The sequence below is a fragment of the Silurus aristotelis genome, assembly GCF_946808225.1.
Source record: "Silurus aristotelis genome assembly, chromosome: 25".
NCBI lineage: Eukaryota > Metazoa > Chordata > Actinopteri > Siluriformes > Siluridae > Silurus > Silurus aristotelis.
Window position 1 is genome coordinate 2044667 of NC_139598.1, and position 23371 is coordinate 2068037.

Genomic DNA, 23371 nt, shown 5'->3' on the forward strand with positions numbered 1-23371 from the left:
ATGATTTTTTTTTTTTTCTCCCTCATTCCTAAAATCATAATGTAGGCTACGTACTGACATTTAAACAGTTAGCAAATACTATAAATGGAAGCATATTGTTAAAAACATTATATTCATACAACCTACTATATTTATATATAAGATTATATTTTGTTACAGTAATAAGTTTTAAAAGAGATGTATGGAGAATCATACAATCATATGATATGCTTTGTACAGAAATATAAAAAAACATCTTTTACACGTTTTATTAAAAAAAACTAAATATATTATATTTTACTGGTTGAATTGCACTTTTGGGGGAAAAAAATCCATAAATATTTTTTCATCCCACCAAGTCATAAAAAAACGACTATAATAATATAGAGCTAATTAACAATACATATTTCTTTGAGATTTTTATCAACGCATAAAACAATTTTAGTCGTGTTCAAGTCGAATCACATCATAGATAAGAAAATAACCTCATTATACCTGATCAAGGGTGTATGAAAGTGTCCAGACAGCTTCATGGCTTACAAACTGCTCTGAAACTTTACACCACTGCACATTGTGATTAGGAAAATGTTCTCTCGGTTGAAATTCGTATCTATTATACTTTTAAAAAGATTAATCCACACACTGAAATCCCAAATGAGGCTTGTGATCATCACCACATGAGTATTTATAAGCTTCACTTAAAGAGGAAACCATGTAAATGAAGAGGAATCCAGAACAAAGTGTTTTACATGTTATGTTTAACAAATGGACCTCAGAGTGGCCTGTATCAGACGCAGTGATGGCGTGCTTTGTATGAACGAAGGCCTCCTCAAATTACTGTGGATTTCTACTTCATTTGTGGAATTCAAAGAAAATGTAATAATAAATAGGCGGTGGGGGAAAAATGCCTATTTAAAAAAAAAAAAGCAGCTCATAAAGGACATCAGGGTGATAAGTATAACTAATTAAGAATGCCTATATATCACCAGGTTCCTATTAGACGGGCCCCTTCAGGACAAATGACCCTGTGTAGGTCCTCAGATATTTGTTAGCACCGATGTTTACTTTGGAGCTCAGAATATTCTGAGCCAATGTTGGTTGTAAAGGGGCTAAAACATGCTGGCTGCCCTGGAGGACCGCCTGAAAAGAGAGAGGGGGGAGAACTTCGACCAGCCGAGGAGCTCCATTTCCTCCCAGCCAAGCGTTCTGCATGCATAAATGGTGGCGAGTCACTCAGGCTCAGGAAGCTCATTCCCCACGTTATATAACAACACACGGGTCACTGCATCCACTCCCCCCATCTTACCATTAGGAATGATACGCATTATTACAGAATGCAATTTGAGCTTACTATAACAGAGAGGTGGGAAAGACTTAGAAATAATATCTGGGGTAGAAAGAAATTGAATGCAATTAAAAGTGATAAAGACATAGAAGGTAAGTGAAGGACAAAATACAAGTAAAAGGGATATTGAAAGAATGAATGAAAGTTTCATATATAGAATTAAAAAGGAGAGAGGAGAGGGTGATAGAGGTGACTTATAGAGGAATGAACAGGGTAAACCGAGAAGAAGAAAAATATGAAATAGAAGGGGAGATGAAGACAGAAGGTGCACAAAAATGAGCACAAAAGAGCAAAGAGATGAGTAAGAAAGGAAAAATAGAAATGAGAGAAATGGGAAAAAGGGAGAAGGAAAGTGAATGATACAGAAGACAGACAAGGAGAAATAGAGAGGAAGGAAGTCTTGAAAAGAAAGATGGGATGGGTGAATAAAGACAAAAATGAGAAAGCAAGAAATAATGAAAGAAAAGAGGGAGAAAGTGAGGGAGGGGAGATGAATGAAATGGAAAGACTAAGAAAAAAGTATAGAGTAGAATAAAGAGAAAAAATAAAGAGAAGTGAAATGAAAGGAAAAACTATAAATGAATAAGACATATGATGAATAAAGCCTAGAGAGTGGGAATAAAGAAAAGGGGAAAGTAATAATGGAAGAACAAGACAATGGAGATGGAAGAAAGAGAAACAAACCAGGAGGTAAGAGGAAGAAAGGGGGAAAATTAGCTCGAGATTTATTTATTAAATGATGAGGAAAAAATAAATAAGAGCAAAAGATGCACATGAAGGGAAACAAGACAGAAAGAAAAAGAAAGTAGGAAGCAGATAATGAAGGACAGATGAAGGACAAAGCGCTCATTAAAAAGTTAGAGAAGATGGATGATGAGAGGAAAGTGTGCGAAAGTGTTTAAATCAGTGTGGTGTTTTCTCCTTCATAAAAACATACATTTCTGACAAAATACACACTCTGATTGTTTTTCCACTTTCATGACAGTATTCAGATCCTCCTCCACTCCTGTATCTCATTAGCTTCAGGTATACAGGCTGCACCATGCCTCTGAAACTGAGGTCTCAGTCTGAAATGAAAACTCAGTCATTCTAGAAATATCAATCATGCAAGGACATGTCATGGCCAATCATGCAAGTGCATGTGCTAAAATAATGAGACTTTTTAAATGAACAGGAAATGGTTTGTTTTCATACCTCTAATATTGACTAAAGCAATAATCTAATGCACTGAATCAATTCATTTCTCCCCAAACATGCAATCCATCCACAGTCATGCTTGTTATAGATCCAGTTACCTAAATCTATTTAGTCATAACAACTGTATCAACACTGAAATTCCCAATTGTGTGTTGGTGTTTTTAATAAAACAACTTAAAAATACAACAAGCCAACTTTCATCTAACTGATAATTTAATACAAATGAAACATGCTTTTAGTTTCTCTTATGGAAAGAATACCCCTTATTACACACGAGGGTGTGCTTATAACACCTGATCATGTGGGCAATGCGTGATTATTATGACCTAAAAATTGCACGTGTGAACCTGAGTACACATATGACATCATATGAACGATATGTGACCATGTGGAAATGAATGAATAGGGATCTAAATTCATACAGTGGGGAACTAATGCACGTGAAAACAAATGTCATTTGGGGAAAATCACGTGGAAATGAAGCATGTGAAAATGGTGGGAGGATTAAATGTGCATAAGTGAATCATGTACCTTTAAAGAAATCGTGAAGGGGAGGATCACGTGTGAAAATAAATCATGTGCAACAAAAAGAAAATCATGTTATATTATAAAAAGATAATGCTAATGCATATGTAAATCTAAACGGAGGAAAATTACAGATAAAATGACATAACGTAAAAAAAAATCATGTGGAGGAGCACATGAGAAAATTAGAATTAATTGATCTAATTAATTAAATAATTATAAAAGGTTTGGGAAATAAATGAATTGGGGGAAATGATGATATCACGTGTAAAATCGTGAAAATAAACAACTCGTGAAAAGAATTACATTAATGATTGATTTATACTGATAATCATGACCTTATTATAAATCGCGTGAACGCCGACGCGCTCGTGCACGTGGTGGTGGTGGTGGGAGGGGGGGGGGTATCCATAGCAACAGCAGCTCTCACTTCCGTAAACAATTTGGTTTGGCGTGTAGGACCAACGAGCTCCTGGAGGATCTGGTTTATTTTTATTATTATTATCCGTTCTGCTTAAAGACTGAGGTAATCCTTTTTTCTAACAGTGTGTTGTGCTTTTCTCAAGCTTTCCCATGAGGAACCATTTTTATTGATTTCACATGGCTTCTCTTTGTAACCTCATACTCTAAGATCAAGTGTTGCAGAGACATGCTGTCACACTGTGATGGATATAATATCCACCTCTTTCTCTGGCTTGCCAAATCACATTGTAGAGAATTAGCAGCTCTTGGCCCTGAAGAATCAGTCGAGATTTTTTGCTTTATTTCCACAGACCTAAACTCTGTAAAAAAGACATCACAAGCACATGCCCCAGGGTCACAGGGATAAATAATGCAAAACCTCAAGGGAATTGAGCTAGTTTTTCTTTATATAGAGTACAGAGCTGCATTCAGGTCACATTTAGACCAAGTCTTTCATTCACCTTTAACCTTTAAGCTGTCTTTTTAAGCCTGACACTGATCTCAGGGTCAACATACGGTGTGTGCAATAAGTAATCTTACCACATAAAGCTTGGATTATTATTATGTTTTAATACATGAACCAATAACAGAATCACTTATTCACCCCAGCTGCCATGGTTCACCTGACCGTAGATCTGATTGCCAGATCTAACCATCGCCTGAAGACCAAAAGAAATTTCTCAACCCAACATTATCTCCAGAACTTGACACATCTCAACTTTCCAAATCGGAACATTGACAAAGTTGTAAGTTACAGTGTTTTACTCATTTTCTACAAATGTGATTCCTCCCTCCATCTAATTTCTTGTCTCATGCCGTCTCACAGGATGACCTGTCCGTGTGCAAAAACCTCACCGTTCTGTACTTGTATGACAATCAAATCTCACACATCTGCAACCTGAATTTTGCTTCCAAGCTCACACACTTGTACATGCAGAACAACAAGATCACTCACATAGAGAACTTGGCAGGTTTGCAGATGCTCTCCAAATTGTAAGTGTTTTCCTTAAATCTTTATCATACAATCGAGTGAAAAGTTGAATACTGATGTTTATGAACTAATGTGTGATGATGAATCTTACGATGAGCATTCGTTTATCTGTTTATCTTTGGCAGGTTTCTTGGGGGCAACAGCATTACACTGGTCGAGGGTTTGGAGCAAATGAGAGAACTGAAGGAGCTGCACATCGAAGGCCAGAGACTCCCACCAGGAGAGAAGCTTCTCTTTGACCCTCAGACTGTCCACAGCCTGTCGGTGAGGAGCTCAAAGTTGAACACTGCCCAAACACTGGAGACCTGGACCTCTCTCTCTCTCTCTCTCTCTCTCTCTCTCTCTCTCTCTCTCTCTCTCTCACTCTCTCTCTCTCACATATATATTTTGTATTAAATCTGTGTTGTGTACTGATAGTAAAATTGCTCTCTGTGGCCAGAAACTGTTTACAGTCTTAGCCTTCAGTAAACAAACTGCAAATACACCAATTTTGTTTATTTTGATAATTTTTACAAAATTGCTACCAAGTTGGACACAGAAGATCTTCTTCCAAAAGCCTCCCATGTAGTAGTCCTGCATGTTCATTGATTCATTACCTAACAATTTATTTTCAAATGTTCTATCTAAAGATGCTGATTCTAACTTTATGTTGTTGTTTTTTCCCCCAGAAGTCTTTATGTATTTTAAATATCAGCAACAACAACATTGATGAGGTACAGGATCTGGCCGTCCTTAACAAACTGACACATTTCTATGCTGCAGAAAACCAGCTAGAGGACATACAGGTAACACATTTCACTTTGTGTACAATTTCTTCTTAGTTCACACTTATTTTCAAACTCACAGATGATTTGTTTTTTAAAAGAAATCTTGTATGACACGTGAAAGAAAGAATACGATTACATTGAGTGTGTGCGTCTATCGTTTGTTTCATCATTATATCCACTATTACGTGTGAAATGATACTAAATGGGGTACTAAACACTAATCCTGCAAATCCTCCCAGCAGTTCCCAGTCTACAGACTTACACAGGGTTCAAATTATTCAACAAATCAGGGAACTAGGTCTCCAGAGACCACCTTTGCTGACAACTTAAACAAGCACAAGTTTTCCTCCTCCTCGCTAGACATATTTTATTCCACATCATTTGACACTCTAACTAGAGATTTGTATGAGAGAATAACTTTGCAAATATAGTTTCCTCTTCTAAGAGGCCCTAGTAAGGATGAAATGTAACCTTTTTTTTCCCCAAGGCTGATGGACTTGCTGTTGTAGATGTGTGAAATAAAGTAAAGAGTCTTGCAGTTTAGCTGTGCAGTAACTTCAGGCCAGGCCTCAGAGGCAGCACTTGAGATAATTGTGATACATGTGTCAAAGGAAGCTTTCATCCTTAGCAGATATCTCATTTAATTTATACAACCCCTTGGCCGGTATTGATTCAGAATAGACAGGGCCAAAGGATCGATTGCTGCTTTGCACAGTTCAGTGGGAATTCAGAGGTAACATTATGGATTTTTAAAAGAGATTATGACAAGCAGTCAGCCGAGTGACAAATGGGAATCTGCAGAGGCTGTTAGTGGCGCGTGGCCAGACGGGTGCAGATGGGGAATCGAAGCGCTGGTCAAATACAGGTTCATAACTGGCCATCATTAGTATAGTGTGGATCTGGAGAAGACTCGAGTCAGGGGTGCATTCAGCACTCATACGGCATGGGAGAGCAATTTAGTGCTGGGCAGTTCCCAGCCAAGCCCTCTGAGTGACGGCCCTGACACGATCATTTATCAAAGCCTGAGAGCCGCACCGTTCGCTGGGGTCCCACTAGACTTGATTGCATGCGGACTGAAAAGTGGAAGCACTTTGGTTCAAGCAGGAAGGCAACGAACAATCAAAGTGTGTCCAGAGAGTATTCATATTTCCATGTTGGATTAATGTGTCTTTAGATAAACATACTCCGTGGGCAACATGCTTGAGGGATACTGCCCCAGGGAACTTGTTAATCCGAGTGACAGTATTTATTAAAACAAGCCGGTGTCTTGCTTACACCTTTATTTTCATAAAGTAACTAAAGCGGCTAACTAAAGTTATTTTTTGTTGATAAAAAATCTGATTTTTTTTTAATCGCTGATGTACAGATTTTTCTTGCTGCCTCCCCCTGAAATAGTGAACAATGTCACTGAATTGGAGGCAATAACAAACATATACTTCATATTTTATATTCAGGAATTGGAGACGGTCTTTAGCCAGTGGCCTCAACTGCATCAAATGGATTTGCAGGGAAATCCTGTCTGTCGTAAACCCAAATACCGAGACAGAATAATAACTTCATGCACAAGACTGGGTAAAAGCATAGAACCTCAAACTCACTATTTGTTTGTGCACTGATGGATTATAACGTCTGTGATAATTTTATCATTCTCTAATCTATACAATTGTGCATACAATATTGAAAGTATTGTAATGTTCTGCTTATATATGTGCTATCACCCATAGGTTGTTTTAAAAACAATATTCTGTAATAAACTGTATTTATTTATATAGAGGAACTTGATGGGAAAGAGATTAGTGAGTTGTCTCGGCAATTCTTAATCAAATGGAAAGCCTCAAAAGATGGCAAGAAGAATATAACAGATGGAAGAAATAAAACAGGACAAATCACATATCCATTTTTTGGTATGAAAATTATTCTTCCCTTTTATTTATGACTGTTTTTTTTTTGTGGTTTTATGATAAAAAGTTTTGTTTTGTTTAGTTTTTTTTTAATGCACACATGTATTGACTGCAGAAATACATTTAATTAGTCTGTAGCATTTAAAATATATTTCTCAATTCTCTATTCTGAAACATTCGTATGATTAGTATTAAACATATGCGGTATGATCTGTGTTTTTAGATGTCATCAGCTTGTAACTAAACACATTCAAGTCCCTCTGTGTCGTGTGTATCGGTAACGTGACAAGACGTGACTCATTCTGTGTTCATTCCAGCTAATTTTCACATGGGCCCTCAACATCTCTTCGCCCACAATACTGCTGCCATTCTGGGGAAGAGGAAGCCGCTTCAGTTTAGGAGACCCAACATGAATACGAGGTCAAGCGCAGTGCGGACAGATTGCGGATGCGTGAGGTATGAACAGAATTTTTTCTTAATTTAGACTTAATAAAAAGACTTAATTCATTTATATGTATCTGTTTATGTATGCACTTTAAAACATTGCTAAGATCATAAACAGATTATATCGTCTATATTGTTTTTATTATCTCAGCAGAATATTTAGGCATAGTTAAAAAAAAAAAAAAGTGTATAAACAATATCGAGGTAAACACACTCCATTTATTGGCCGGTTTCCTTCCCTTCTCTTGGGTTGATAAATGACCTGCTATTTGTCATGTTACATTTCATATTTTTAACACTCCATGCAAATAAACAACTTTCCCTCCTGCAGCTAGCCTTAGGATATCGCTTGCTTTGCTTTGTTGCTGTATGTAAGGTCATGAGCTACAGTTTAACTTCAGGAAAAAGTATATGCCCCCCTGAGAGCATATCCATTAAAGTACTACTCCCAGAGGTGCACCAGAGTGCTGATTTGGACCGGCTTGCCCTAAAAACTCAGGTTTAGGACCACGTGCCATTTGTCCTTGCCATCCGCTAATGATTTAGTGACTGCATTCCTACTCTGCGTGAAGGATAGAAGTATCATACCCTAACTACTGCATGTCCAATAGTTTTAGAAAATGTGCTGACAAGATGCATAGAACATAGATAAGGGATGTGATTGGCTTTCACCATGCCTGGTGTGATAGATTTAATGAAAGAATGAATCTATCACTTAGCTGCCAAAGTAATCGAACAAGAATTCATTGTAAAACACATTTAAAGGTAAAATAGATTTAATCATTACCCTGTTTTAATAGAGATATTTTATGAATCCACCCATAAATATTTTAAAGGTACTTAATTCATTTTAATAGAAGAATTTTTGTGTAATAATTGATGTTCTTTGTGTGCAGTAACTAATGCTGAACAAATAATCCTAATAACCAGCAGGTTATGTATTTAATTAAGTGTATATTTTATAAATAATTTTTGTTTGATTTACAATAAATAAATAAAAAATGCACTTTTTCTTCCCCCTGATGTGATGGTTACACCATTTGTACGTTATGTGTGAATTTTTAGATTTAATGTTTTCTACTGTTATAACTGATTTTTATGGTTCAAACTGAACTTTAAGGATCTGATAATCATTTAAAGATTTACTCAAATGTGTTGAATCGATGAAAATATTCCTAAATGTTAGTGTTGACTTTTTTTGATGTATCTTATGTTTTGTGAACACTCCATTTTTTCGAGTATATTTTAATGTATATTAAATATTTGTCTTGGTTGCACAGAGAGCGATTTTACTGTCACATGTATAACCCACATCGAAGTGACTGTCATTTTTGCTTTCCACATGAGGACGAAGAATCATGAAGACCCCCTGAGCGCAGGACTAATTACAGATATTCAAGAGACTGAAGTTCAGACTCACATGGCTCTCTAAGCATCCTCTAGAAGAAACTTTGTGGACCTCTTAGATGTTTCCCATGGCCTGCCGCGGACACGCAGACAGTTCATGACGAGTGCATGTGGAGTGGATCTAAGCTTTCACAAAAGATCAACTCCACAGTAATTGTCTGTCATGATGTCAGAATGTCAGAATTCAGAGCTGTAACACTGACAGCAAGGACTATAAATCACATTTCACTCTATGTGCTCATACCCTGCCTGTCTTCGATCAGATTATTGACATCTACTTGATTAAACAATGGCAGTAAGAATTTCTGGGTTTAATCACAATTCAAGAGCTTTATTTATTTATTTTTTGTTGTTATTAATATAATATTTGTTGAAGATCAGGACTTCTTGAGACAGTGTTTGGAGAAAAATATATTTTTTAATACTCTTTCTCTTTGCTTTGTGTCTTTGTGTTCACTTAAATTCACAGCCAGTTTAGTGTTGTTGTTTTTTTTTTTTTTTTTGTCATAGTATTAAAAAGGATTTCTTACGTAGTTTTTTTTTTGCATTATCAATTGCATCTGAAATATTGTTCTGCTACTTGTAAAATTTTCGAAACACGTAACTGTGTACAAACCTTAAAATGCTCAATTTCTCACATCCCTTTTTTTTTTTTTTATTTCGTTTTAATCGATTTCACGTGTTTTTCCGTTGCACATTGAGCCATTGTGTGTAATGTAGGTTACCATAAATATATTCACTGTGGAGCAATGAAGAACACACTGCGATCAAACCTCTCATTTGATCACTGTAGCCTACAATAAAGCCCATGCTGTAATTGGTCTATTGAAGAAGTTTTCCTCCATAACCACGCTGCGGTTTACTGAGTAAGACGTGGAGTAATTAGGCAGAGGAGCTTACTTAACCTTATTTGCAGTGCTTCATAATTAGTGGCCTGGAGCAAATCTGTTACTTCATCCTTACAAAAACATTGTGTATTAAGAACAGTCTGAGATATAGAAGTTATGAATAATTCCATTCATTAATTCCCGACATCTCCGTGTTTGGACTCTGGAAAGCAGGGTGATTTATTTTAGGAGTCTCACAAGAATTTTCTCATTCTTGCCTGTTGATTGCAGTGTTTATAGTTTATTTATTGGCTGTGAATCAAAGTGCTGACTGCTGGGTAGAATATCAGGCTAAAATCCCACACCATCTAACTTTCTGAGTGACCACCAACATATCCAGCTGATATCATATTCTCCTACCAGCTCCCATAATATATATGAAAAAACACACATATATTTAAATATTATGAGATTATGCTATATATTGGAAATGATTAATAAAGTATATAAGGTGTACAGCTTAAGGTTAAAGTCCTTAATGTTTACGCGTAAAGCTTTCCAAGTGCATCTATAAACTAATGGTGCTTAAAAGTACAATATGAAACACTTATTTCTGTTTGTTATTCTGGGTTATTTATGTTTATATATGTCTCCTGTTCGGTTGTGGTTTGCACAAAAGTAAATGCGTGTGGCCGAAAGAAAAAGTGCTGCCTCTGGGGTTGGAGGTTGGTCTCCTCTCCCCTATAGCTGAAGGTTTGAGGAAAGGGGCGGAAAGGGGAAACAGGGAGAGCACGAGAGCCTCAAGCGCCGCCCGTGTATTTTAAAGCCTTGTGATTAATTGCACCGAAGTGAAGAACTTGTCAGCTCGTTGTTTTCCCAATAAATTAGAGGCTCCTGAGACCTGACGCGCTCAGGTGAAGGCTTGGCACAGACACGGCGACTTAAAAACGCACCATCTTCACTAACTGTGTCCGTTTCACAGCCTGCACCATATTTTTCTTGCCAACTGGAACTGATCATCTGTGCTGGTGTAGGAGATCTCCCCTGCCTTCATGCGTGCTTTTCCAAGAAAGCATTTCTACAGAAAAGTTAAGCAAAGGTATGTGTGCGTGTTGATATTCACTCATATCTACTTTTTTTTTTTATTAAAACATATTTTTTTCTAGTTAAAAAAAATAAAAATATTTAGACTTTACTCTGGTAATGGAGTCAATTATTTGGTGAAGTTTGACATTGTAAAGTTAAACGCTTTATTTGCCTGATGTTTGTGGCTCCTTAAAATTTTTAACTCAATGTATTTTTTTGCACAGAGGTTTTTGTATGGAAAATGAAGATAAAATGTTAAAGTCAATGAGGTCAGTGTTTTATTGTTTCTATGCATAGTGCAATTAACCGAGCAATTGTCTATTTTTGTGACGACTATGAAAGATAGAAGTTTCGTAAATTGAAATGTTTGTGAATTTATTTTGTGTTTTCTGTGTGTGGTTATTGGTATGATTAATATTCCTCTGATTTTGCTAGATAGTGGTTAATTCTAATACCAAGTAAGAGATCTTGAATCGGCTATTATTTCTTTTAAACGATAGAGGAAGCAGTGAGGTTCAGCTTGTGATCAGGCCAAACAGATAATCTTGCGAAGTAGAACAGAAAATCTATAGAAATGTAGAAAAGTATAAACTCACTTATGGCCGTTATTAGGAAAAATTATTATCTTTGTACTTTCTAGGTTCGGAATTGATTTCTGCTGGATGGAACTGGATGTGTGATAATTATGGATGACAGTCCCACATCCAGCCCGAGCTCCAGCCCGAGTCCCGACGCGTTACCTTCAGACAGGAGACGCGGGCGCGTGCTGTCTGGCGGCAGCGGTCTCGGGACCAGGGGGCGACCGGCGGCGGCGAACGCCGCGCGCGAGCGGAGTCGCGTTCAGACCCTCAGGCACGCGTTTCTGGAGCTCCAGAGGACCCTGCCATCAGTACCTCCAGACACCAAACTGTCCAAACTCGACGTGCTCATATTAGCCACTACGTACATCGCTCATCTCACCAAAACCCTGCAGGAAGAAGGCATGGAAGAAGGAGACAACACAAAACGGAGCGAAGCGTTAAATTCCCTCAAAGGCGGCGGTTACCTGCATCCCGTCAAAGTAAGACACGTGGAAATGCATGTTTGCATTCGTGTTATCCCTTCTTTTCCTTCACTCTTTACACAAGAGTTACGGGAAAAAGAGGTATAAAACGTTCACCAGAAATTTTTTTTGCTTGTAATTAATTAATTAATTAATAACAATGTAATTAAGTGTAACAGCTGCTTGTAATTAATCAGCACTCAATTACATTTTCGGCGCGCTAAAACCGCGTCTTTGATCGTGCAATAAAAACAAAAAGTCGAATAAAAATGAATCGCTTAACTATTAAACACTAAGCATGACATCTACAATGTTAGCTGATGTTTATCCGTGTTATAATTCATTTTAAATTTTTATGATTATATTTATTACTATATTTTTTACTATGTTTTTTTTCCAGAAATGGCCCATGCGCTCGAGGTTGTATATTGGTGCCAGTGGCCAGTTCCTGAGTAACTCCAGCCAGAATGAAAATCAAGGAGCATCTTCATCATCATCTCAGACATAATCCCTTTTGCACACAAGACTTTCTTTTGATTCAAATCAAGCTTTCAATGGTCATTTCAGGATGTTTGCAGAGCCAAACATGTGGACCACGTCCAGTTATAAACATTCTGTTATATCTACTATTATTTCCTTTTATTTTTTCCCCCACCAATTTCATATTGAAATGAGTACAAATGTTAACACACGACTGCATGATAATTGTGTCGCTGAATTGTTTAACTTACATGGTATTTGAACTAATTGTTTGTCATTTTGTAAATAATTTGTAGATATTATTTCCCAGTGATTTTTTATGTTTTACTGAACATATAAGCGACTCTACTCAATGTCTCAGAGTCTTTTAGAGGTTTTGTGTAGCTATGTCGGGATAATGAGCTGTCATGCTTGACTTGTCGGCTATGCACTTTCAGTTAAAGCATTTGCACTAAATGCATGTGTGAATGACGTAACATTTGTCAAATGAAGAGGTCTTTCAGGACCACAACAATGGTTTGGATTAAGTCTAGCAGAAACTTTGCTTTTCCTTTCATGGTGTCGGTGTGTTTGTGGATTGACTAATAAAAAATAATTTAAAACTGCTTTCTATTTTATGATATATACAAAAACAATTGTACTGCATTCCAATAGTTTAAAGTAAGACCTGGATGATGTAATGATTACACACCTTTTGTATGGAAATCAAGATACAAAAAAAAAAAAAAAAAAAAAAAGAAACCGCATCCACATTGTCTATTGCATTTTTTGTCTTAGTAATTTATATAGATCATCAAATACAAAAAAATAAAATACAGCATGAATTCACTTCACTTTGTTATATATTGTTTTCTTCATTCTATAAGTGTTGCCCACAACATGGAGATAATTAAATGTAGATCTTGATCATTTTAGGCGTTACATTACTATTGCTCATATGGTCAGAATAAATAACGCTTAGTATTTGTAAGATTTGAGTATAAATGTATACTATGAACTACATTAATCACTTTTCCAGCTATTGATGGTAAATTATCTAAAAGTTACATTGTTTTTACCATATCAATATTTTATATGCTTTATAGACTGAGCTGCTTAAATTAAAGCTGGAAAACATTTTCCCCTCACCTTGTCTAAGGTTTGTTCCCATCAATAAAACCAAAGACCACTTTTTTAAAATTCTCATCCTACTACATGCATGTAATGTATATTCTGCATCATTTAAATGAGCAAGTACAACACACCTTTTTCCAGAACTGACTTAGAACAATTGGGATATTGTGACACATTTATTTCCGCCTTCACGTCCTTGTTATTCTAAACAAAAATCCAAATATTTATATCAATTGCATCCCGACACTTAAATTCCAAAGTACTTTTATTCTAAGTCTGAACTTCGTCTGATGGCGGACATTCATTACAACGCTGCGCTTAGCAGTGCTCTAGTGCGCATGCGCACTTTCGTGTGGCCTGGAATAAAAAAACGCGCATGCGCAAGATTTCTTTCTTTGCAGAATGGGTTCTGCCACGGAGATTTTCAGGAGCTGCGGAATTGCTAAAGCAGTATGTTTTAACATGTTGAATTGCACCTGTTCAGGTAAAATACGAGTTCATTAGTTGCTCTGATATTATTGAAACACGTTGCGTTACAGTGAGAGAATGCGGTTTGTATTACTTTGTATCTCTTGTTCGTGGCCTAGCTTTCACACTGGAGAAATAGACAGACGATTTTTTTTTGTAGATTGCTGAATAATGTTTTATTTTGTTCAATATAACTAATATTTCTTTAACACAAGTATGCGTTCTCCGTGTTAAAGGAAGAACAAACAGAGTCTGACGAACTACTGAGTATTTGGGCTACTCTGTGTCGAGGTCTGACCACGTGGTGTTTTGACCACGTGATGTTCTTTCTTTCTTTTATACACTAATAAACGTTTTATTTGTGATTTATTTATATATATATATATAAGATCTGCAAGAGTGTATATTCGGAGAAAATACTTTCGAGAGGATATCATTAATTGAAACTGCACTCTTACATATTTAATTTCTATTAAAATAATTGCCATCACAAATTTAAGGTGTGCTATTTCTAAACTTTTACCAAGTGATTGTATCTTGAAAGTGTGTTCAACAGGCACCTTTACTCATCACTTACAGTAGTTATAAATCATGTTGGCAGTTGTCTCACTTGGGTTGATAAATTGCCCCTTTTGCTCTTCACATTGCTGTTGGTAGGATTGTCTGCTGGCTATGACTTCGTCTATTGTCCCATGTGACTCCTTATTGGCTTCACATGACCTACTCTGGGAAATTCTGAATTTCTAGTTCTCTCTGAGGACCTTTGGTCTTGGTAAAGGTCCTGACCTTGAGTTATACTAGCTGTGCCAAGACCTTTTGTGCTGGTGTGAGATGATGTGCTCTCAAGCTGTGTTACATGTGCCCTTTCACCTTTGGTTCATCATTCAAGTTTTAGAGTGGAATTGAACAACCTTATTGAATGTTCCCTCAGTACTGCTTATCTGAAGCAGTGTAAAATCAATAGTGCTGACAGAAAGACCTAATTAGGGAGTGGTTATTTGAGGTGTTGTGTGGGTGGTGGTCTTTTTCAAATCCCAGATGGACAGATACAACTCTATTGTAAGTTAAATTTGACTGGTCATTTTAAACAACTTGTGCATTTTTGTGTGTTCCAGGTAACCCAGATGAAAACCAAGGTCATGGGTGATCTAAAAAAGGTAATGCGACTTTTTTTTTTTTTTTCTCTCTTAAGGATATACTTTGATTCACTGCAAAAAAAGTGTTCTTGATTATGTTCTGCGATGATGATTTTTACATTTTTGCCGTTTACCCATCTGACCATTTTGGGTTGCTGATAATGTAACTACCTGAGCATTTGACATCAAAAATTTACTTATGAGTATTACGTGAATGGTATTTGAGCAAGATGTTTTCTCCTCAGATATGAACTACTGGAAAGAAGTAACCTGATCATGGCCGTCTCAAGACATAATCAAGGTATATTGTTGTTAGGCTTTTAAGTAGTTTTGGCTAAAATTGTTCTGGTGAGCTGCTGCATATGATGATTTCACATTTTCGCCGTTTACCCATCAGACCAGACTGGGTTGTTGATAATGTGACTCTCTGAAAAGCCAGCTTGTTTTTTTTTTTTTATATAACTGATCAGGCTACAGCTCTGACTTTACTATAGTTAAGTTAAACAGGGGAGGGCAGGATGAAAAAAAAAAATATCCTCTACATCTTCAACTAGAGCAGGTGATTGCAATTTTATCCCACAATTAAAGGACGGGTCTGAAATAAAATCTCAAAATACTCATAGGCTGTTTCTCTGTTTCGTCCTTAACGATTCATTTTGCATCGTTCTAGATATAAATCTGAGTGCTGCTGAACTTTTTATAATGAATATAATAGAAAATAGATGTAGATAATGGATAGCATGAAGAGTTCAAGATTCTAGAACAGCAGTCCTAACAACCCCCCCCCCCCCCCCCCTTGTTAAGCATTAGATGGAGAGTGAGGAGCATGGATCTGAATTGGCTGCAGTTTGTGTTATTGAGGTAAGAAGAAACATCTTTTCATGGACACAAAATGTGACTATGTACTGACTATGATGAGTTCCACCTTTCATTGCCGTTTACCCATCTGACCATTTTGGGTTGTTGATAATGTGATTATCTGAGAGGTCTTTATTAGGATAATTCACTGTAGAGTATTTTATGAGGGCTGCTGATAATTGAAATGCTTCTTTCTCCAGAAATAGAACATGGACGCTTTAGTATATGGTAAGACATTTATCATTACTACTGTTATTTAATTGTCCCCAAGATGCTGTGAATTCATGATGATTTCACATTTTTGCCGTTTACCCATCAGACCAGATTGGGTTGTTGATGATGTGACTATCTGAAAAGACAGCTATGGGGTAATGTACATGAACTGATAACGTAAGGCATGTGGCTGAATGTAGATTATATTTATTTTGTTCTATGTTCACGCCAGAGCATGTGTGATAATTTGACCACTTATATAATTGCATCAAATTGAGAGGATGCACTTATACCCAATTATCTTTACCGAGACTTCTGTGACCAATGTAGGAGCGAGTTAACATTTGAGTTTTGGAGAAGACTGGCGGCGGGGGGGACCATGAAAATGCATCTTAAAAAAAGGTAAGATTTTATAAATCCATTCATTAAAGATGTCAAATAATATTGCAGCAATGTAAAATAAATATACATAGCCCTAGCCTAAAAATAGATCAATGAGATTAAAGGTCTTATTCTTCCATTATGTAGTTCGCAGCTCCTGGTGCGTAGTTGTATACAAACTGCAAGATCTGCTGGTGGAACTCTTTCAAGGTCAAGTCTCGCCTGTGCAGGGACTCCAGGTCACACATATCAAAGGGAAACACTGCATCAGGTGGAATAACAAGCGTAGAGGCACCTATGTTCCCAAGACAGAGTCTTAAAAGCTTGTTCTTGACTCAGAAATAAATGTATTTAATAATGAGGTGATTAATGTTCAATTAAATCAAAATAAAGTGGTGAATAAAAGTTGTTGTTACAATGTAGTACATTATTCACTACATAATATATTTCAAAATGTACAACTGCAAGTTCTAATAACAGAGAAATTAAAGTGGTTTTAAAGAGCATGTTTTATTCTAGAAATTGACCAATAAATAATAAAATTGCTAATGCTAAACTTACCATGTCTTAGCGTAATGGAGTTCTCACACAGCAACACTGCAATAACCGCATCCTCTTCCAGAACAATAGACCTCAGGTTTAGTTTAGCGTGCGCCTGTGCAAGGGCTATCCTGCCAAAAGCAGCAAGTGAAATGTTTTATTTAAGTGAATTTGATACACAACAAATTGTATTGGTTTTCCTATTAGAGATGGAGATGATTTAGGAATTATAGAGGGCAAACATTTTAACGAGCAAGCCCAACGTTTGGGTAAACTTTATAAGGCTACCCTCTAGTGGTAAGTTATAGTATTGTGTAGCGTATTTTTATACTGATGCATTGCAATTGATCTGATGCAATCTTACTCCAGGCATATGATTTACATGATCAACATCACCATTAAACTACTGCCACTGTGCATTGCATTTTAATACAGAGGAGGAAATGTAGTATACCCCAGAACTGCCCTCTTACAAACTAGGGTTTAACAGCTTGCTTTCTCTTTAAGCCCCCATTTTCTTTATACATAGGTGTTTTGTAAAACATCCTTACAGCACTTTCATGGATGTGACGGAGCCTGAGGAGCGTACTCTCCTACTGGCCATGTAGTAACCATGAATCATCTTCTCAGCCTCAGTGCTCAAGCCTACGTTTAAATTCCGAGCATAGGCCAGGAGCTGTGAATAAAAAAAAAAAAAAAAAAAAGCTTTATTTTCAGTTGTACAATATTTACTAAATATTACCTATTTTAAAGAAATGTCTGTAGTCTTACTTCCTTGTAGTCCTGGGTGGTAAATTGCATGCAGGCAGGGTACATGGGCTCTCCTGGTGAAATGGCCTGCCTCAGCGTGTGTATTGTCATTGGATGGAGCAGGTGGTTATTTACTGGCTCTCGGCACTGGATCACAAGCCCAAATGCATCTACAAGTTGTGGTGGTACTGGACCTATCTCCTAAATACATGCATGTTATATTCTTTTTTCTTTTCAGATGTCAGGGTATCAACAGGTATACAAAATAGCACCAGATTAAGAATATAGCATAACAACCTTGCAAAGACCATGTAAATGATGGTATTATGTCATTTTAATTCAACATCATTAGATATAATTGTATACTATACAGGGAACTGTGGCAACCTAGATGACAGATATTAGTCAGGCTATTTGTAACTTCAAACTTCTCCAAACATGAATATATTGTCTCTCTGCTTCCTGTTACTAAATGTGGATTGAGTGCGTTTGTGCACCATTGTTTCAAGGCCACATCAAAACAAGGAACCTGCAATGAAGCTCAAAGACAGTTTACTGTTCAATGTCATTTCAACCAAGGTTTTTTTTTTAATTTTATTCAGGTACATTTTATTGTACCTGAATAGGCAAAGAATTTTAAATACAAATTTTTTTTTGTGGAAAATTGGATATTGATAAATGTATCATTTGTAAAGTAAATTTCAGTTAGGTAAAATTGATATAAAGGTGTAAGAATTCCAAAAGATACTCTGTAGTTTGAATATAATAAAAAAAACTATGGGGCATTATTTTAAGCAAATGCTCACAAGGAAATACATTTCATATTATAACAGGGTGTGGACTTACCACAGAACCCAGCAGTACACTGTCAGGCCTATTAGCTTTTTTAGAAGGAGTTAAGGCATCAGCCAAGGCCCAAAAGTTGCAGTTGATAGGGAAGGAAAGAAGCTGCTCAGCATCCTCACCATACTTCTTTCCGGGGATAAACACAGAGACTGCTCGGCTATCTAATGCTGCAGGGAATACAAGATAAACCATGGTCAACTGTGAAATAAGGAATTCTTACAATGGCATCTGTTGATAATGCTTCGATACTCAAACTGCACATCAATTACACATGGATGCTTTGCATTCAGCTTGTGCATGTAAAATACCCCTTTCACCCACGTTTTGTCTTCCAGTGATACCTGACTGGAGGGTGTCTATCTTGTCTTTCTTGTAGCATGTTAAGTCCCCTAGCAGACACACCCCTCCAGCAGCCAGGAAAGCAGAGCCTGCATGGATGTTAGCTGTTCCTGCCCCATGCTCATCCCTGGATAGGGAGGCAAATAGTTCTCTAGTAACTGTGTGGCGAATACCCCGTGCTGCCAGCCCCAGACTGTATGTCATTAACCTGGCGATGAATGTGCACAGATAATTATTGCCTAAGAATCTATATGGATTTGTTTTCTTTTATATAGCCAAATCAATATACATCTATTAATGAATACCTTATCACTATATATCTAATCCTGAAAGTGGCATTTCTAAAATCTAAAACATACATATCCGCATATCCATTTATTTTTTTATACCTCTCAACAGTAAGAGTATTGCCAGTGAGTGCGAGCACATCCAAATTATTATGTGCCTCTAAATTCTCCTCTTTAGTCTGCACCAGGCTAAGAAGAAGCACCAGTTTTAGTGTATTATACAGGCCTGGAGGGAGTACTGGAGAACCAAATGAGTTAGCAACAATGGCAGAAAATCTCCAAGGGGAACAGGCTGAGGCAGCATGCAAGGCCTGGAAGTTTTCACTTACACTGGATGGATCTGTAGGAAGCAGTCAAAAATCAGCTGTCATAGCAATCTTAAAACATGGAAATATCTTATCGTTTTAGTAAACTGAAACAAATTACTCACATTCAGGCATGAGATTTTGAATTCTGCAAGCCTCTATAGCCCAAGTAATATTGGCGCTCTGGTGCACATGTGCCGGTATTCCTACTACACGGTAGAGCTGGCCAATGTTCATAGCGTTACATAGTTCATCTAAAATCAGGGCACATTACAAAAATATTGTCGTTATGATTTTTATGTGTGTTATGTATATGGATTAATGTACTTTTTATGTATTAGCAACTGGTGTTTAAGCTTTTGTAAACCATTTGGTAAATAATGTTAAAAAATGAGTATATTGATAAATTTATGCATTAGACATTTATGCATTAGACATATAAATAAAGTTCATATCTCTTTCCAGTGTCTTTACTATGAACAGAAAATTTTAACATCCAGTTGCTCAGTATGAGAAAATTGCACCACGTTTAAACTGCTCTAATACAAGATACACAAATTTGTATGGTCCTTTCAAGCAGACAAAAGCATGAACATGATGAAAAGGATGTGTAGCTGTAGACATTTAGGGTGTATTTACTTTAGTTGCCAGCTATTTAGACAATAATGGCTGTATGTTGAGTTATTTTCAGAGGACCGTAAATCAGTACTTCTATACAATCTGCACATTGTCTACTCTAAAATACATCAGAGTTTCATTTCTATAGTATTGTCCCTTGAGAAGATACTAAAATGGTTGCTGAAATCTATTTATCATACCTCTCAAAAATAGAGTGACAGATTGATATCTCAGGGAGGAAGGCTCGTGAACTCCGAACACATCCAGTGCTTTCACGTGTGTAAGCTCAACCAGCTGCTTATCTAATCATAATTTAAAAGTGTCAATTAAAACACACACACACACACACACACACAAAACATCATATGCACCACATACACTTTCTAATATGAGATCAGATTAATGTTGAATGTTGGGTGCAACAATGAAAGTCTACTGCTTAATTTATTCCAGCTGCATAACATTGCTGAAACATTTCAGGAATGTACCAAGTACTGCTTCACAAAAATTATGCAGTGATATGTTCAGTTTTGTTTACTCTGTAATGTTGCTTGAGATATTGATATGTAGCTGAGGGACCTTTATTATGTTTCCTTTCATGTAATAGCAATATTAAAAAACTTTAGTTATTACGTTTCTGTCTTTTTGACATCAGTTTCCCAATGTTTTGTAATCTGTGCTAGCGGTTCAACCTTAGCATGAAAACCTTATGTGTGTAGAGGGTCAAGATGATTTATGGAAAGATTGTCCAACATTTTTGCAGTGAGTAACAATATTCAGGAAAGTGTCATGACCTCAAAATAGCAATATCACAGTCTTAATTCTTACCCCCTAAAACACGGGATTTCACATCCTCTTTGAGTGGCGAGGAACAAAGAAAGCAGATGAAGTCACTCCGGACAGTAGCTGACTCCGTAGCTCCTGGTGCATGTACTCTTATATGGTGAAAGCCTAGTGGACAACAGCTACAGTTGAAGACAACAAAGGCACTATACTGGTTTATTTTAAAGAGATCGGATTCAGTTACCTCTTGAGCAAGGACATTTTTCTTCTGTACAGATGAATCTGGCTCCTTGGGTGTATTTGGTCACACAAGTCATGGCGATTACAAGACCCTCCAATGCTACAGGCCTCATCAGATAATAGCCACGTGGAAACTCGGATAAGTCCAAAATGTAACTGGGAAACGGTGGCATGTGTGTTGGCAGTAAAACCACATTAACCTTTGGAAAATGAAAAAGAGACAATAAATACAATTTGACGAGACAGGTAAATAAGAGATCATAATATAATGACATACCTGGTTCTCTGTGTGTATGTGCTCAATTAGTGACAGGGTCTTTATTGAGAGAAAACAAACCTGTAAACCATAAATATCAATATACATATATAGTAAACATACTGTATAATCCCACCTGGATGTCTAAAATATACTAAAAAAAAACAAAACGTACAGACTGAAAAAGTGCAGTGGCTTTCAGGGGGTCGTGCAATACACAATCTCCCAGTTTGGCATCCAGTTCAACTATGTCAGAAGGGTTCACGTCAAAACTGAAACGATATACCTGCTGGGAATCTGAAATATAGTTATGAATGACTGAAATGTCAATTTTTTTTTTAAACAAATTACAAAAAAACAACAATATGGTATATGTTGATCTATGACCCATGTAGATAAAATCTCTAGAAAATCTAAAATAATACATATTATGGATAGTGTTTTTAGCAAGAAGGCCTTAAAATAAAAGAACGAAAGAAAACGTACCATTAATTAAGACTTCATTATTAATTTGTGTTTTGATTTAAAGGCACATCTTACATATGCTTTTAAATCTTATACATGGGGTTTGTTCTTGGTCGGTGCATCCAAGCAAGCTACATTTTAATAATTTATAATTGCATAAAAAAAAGGCTTGATGTAGGTTTTTAGATGATACATAATTATAATAATTACATAATTTGTAATAAAAAAAAATCGATGGCATTTAGTTAAAATAAATATGGTTTATAATGGGGCACTGTTAATATATTCACAAGCATAATATGAAACATGATTCATAGATCAGCTAACTAGTAAGTAAATAATATGTGTAAGTAAGTTTTAATATAAATATATATTTTATATATATACATTTAGACAATACATTTGTTTGGCATCAAAGCTAGAGATGTTTGTAGGCTAATTATCCAGGCTAATCACATACAAGCATCAAGCTAATTGTAAATCCAGATCAACTATAAGGTTATTTATTTGGAAATGAAATATACACCTTTAAATGACTGACAGGCTTCAACAAGCTTACGCAGACCTCCACTTCTGTCCAAGTAGGTAACTATGGATTCTTTCAGAGACAGGAGCTCCTCCATGTTGGATTCATCACCTACAACGTAGCAACTTTACCTCAGAACGAACCACGTGATTGCTGTCCGGCGCGCATTTTTTCCCGCCTTTAAAGTCTGACAACAGGACATGCGCACGTGGCATTTATTTTCCCTTCTTCATTATTATGCGTGTGAATATTAACCACATTTTCCCCTAAATGTCAGAGAACCTGCTTTCTGATTAAAGGCCAATATATAATTTCCAAACACATGCTTAAACCTATATCAAGATTTTTTTTAATGCAATTATAACAATGCATATATTATTATTATTATTATTATTATTATTATTATTATTATTATTATATAACCTTTATTACAATAAACAAGAATAAACCCCATGTAGATTTAAAAGCATATCTAAAAAAAAACGAATTTAAAAACTGATTTCAAATTGTGTCATATATATGAATCAGTTAATTTTTTTATATACATCTTTATATAATAAAATATATAATAAACTTGCTGAAAGTACTATTAACTCATAATACATCAGAGGTCTCAAAGAAACACTTCTGATAAAGTATACCTGAGAGAAAACTATTAGAAATTGATTAAAAATTTTATTTGCAATTAAAATGGTCCAAAAGCTTTTTTTTCTATTTAAATTCTTTGCGAGTATATATATATATATATATATATATATATATATATATATATATATATATATATATATATATAT

General features: G+C 36.1%; 3 protein-coding genes and 1 long non-coding RNA gene across 8 annotated transcripts; 3 read left to right on the forward strand and 1 right to left on the reverse strand.

The window, feature by feature from the left end:
• Positions 1-3463: 3463 nt before the first annotated feature.
• On the forward strand, positions 3464-9414 carry ppp1r42 (protein phosphatase 1, regulatory subunit 42). Of its 2 annotated transcripts, none has more exons than XM_083529337.1 (9): positions 3464-3572; positions 4118-4254; positions 4335-4501; positions 4625-4763; positions 5168-5284; positions 6721-6838; positions 7039-7170; positions 7485-7623; positions 8959-9414. In XM_083529337.1, exons 2-9 carry the CDS (start codon positions 4123-4125, stop codon positions 9041-9043), a joined length of 1029 nt encoding a protein of 342 aa, XP_083385463.1. In that variant the 5' UTR covers positions 3464-3572; positions 4118-4122; the 3' UTR covers positions 9044-9414. The 2 variants fall into 2 exon arrangements, with proteins under 2 accessions (XP_083385463.1, XP_083385464.1); XM_083529338.1 differs by having other exon boundaries at positions 3472-3572; positions 4099-4254.
• A 2124-nt stretch (positions 9415-11538) lies between these two features.
• tcf24 (transcription factor 24) lies at positions 11539-13055 on the forward strand. The gene is made up of 2 exons (XM_083529763.1): positions 11539-11991; positions 12374-13055. Exons 1-2 carry the CDS (start codon positions 11617-11619, stop codon positions 12479-12481), a joined length of 483 nt encoding a protein of 160 aa, XP_083385889.1. The 5' UTR covers positions 11539-11616; the 3' UTR covers positions 12482-13055.
• A 1371-nt stretch (positions 13056-14426) lies between these two features.
• LOC310720153 lies at positions 14427-17025 on the forward strand. Its single transcript, XR_014531664.1, has 5 exons — positions 14427-15191; positions 15416-15471; positions 15975-16031; positions 16229-16643; positions 16770-17025. It is a non-coding gene; the product is annotated as an uncharacterized lncRNA (long non-coding RNA).
• On the reverse strand, positions 16656-22940 carry mcmdc2 (minichromosome maintenance domain containing 2). 4 transcript variants are annotated; one of them, XM_083530506.1, is made up of 14 exons: positions 22578-22931; positions 21762-21883; positions 21608-21667; positions 21335-21530; positions 21136-21258; positions 20508-20609; positions 19815-19943; positions 19487-19724; positions 19100-19305; positions 18759-18925; positions 17934-18113; positions 17714-17838; positions 17184-17293; positions 16656-16917 (listed from the first exon to the last, which is right to left on the reverse strand). In XM_083530506.1, the coding sequence occupies exons 1-14, from the start codon at positions 22672-22674 to the stop codon at positions 16751-16753; spliced, it is 2022 nt and encodes a 673-aa protein (XP_083386632.1). In that variant the 5' UTR covers positions 22675-22931; the 3' UTR covers positions 16656-16750. The 4 variants fall into 4 exon arrangements, with proteins under 4 accessions (XP_083386632.1, XP_083386629.1, XP_083386630.1 ...); XM_083530503.1 differs by lacking the exon at positions 16656-16917 and having other exon boundaries at positions 17031-17293; positions 19100-19224; positions 22578-22940; XM_083530504.1 differs by lacking the exons at positions 16656-16917; positions 20508-20609 and having other exon boundaries at positions 17031-17293; positions 22578-22940.
• Positions 22941-23371: the final 431 nt, after the last annotated feature.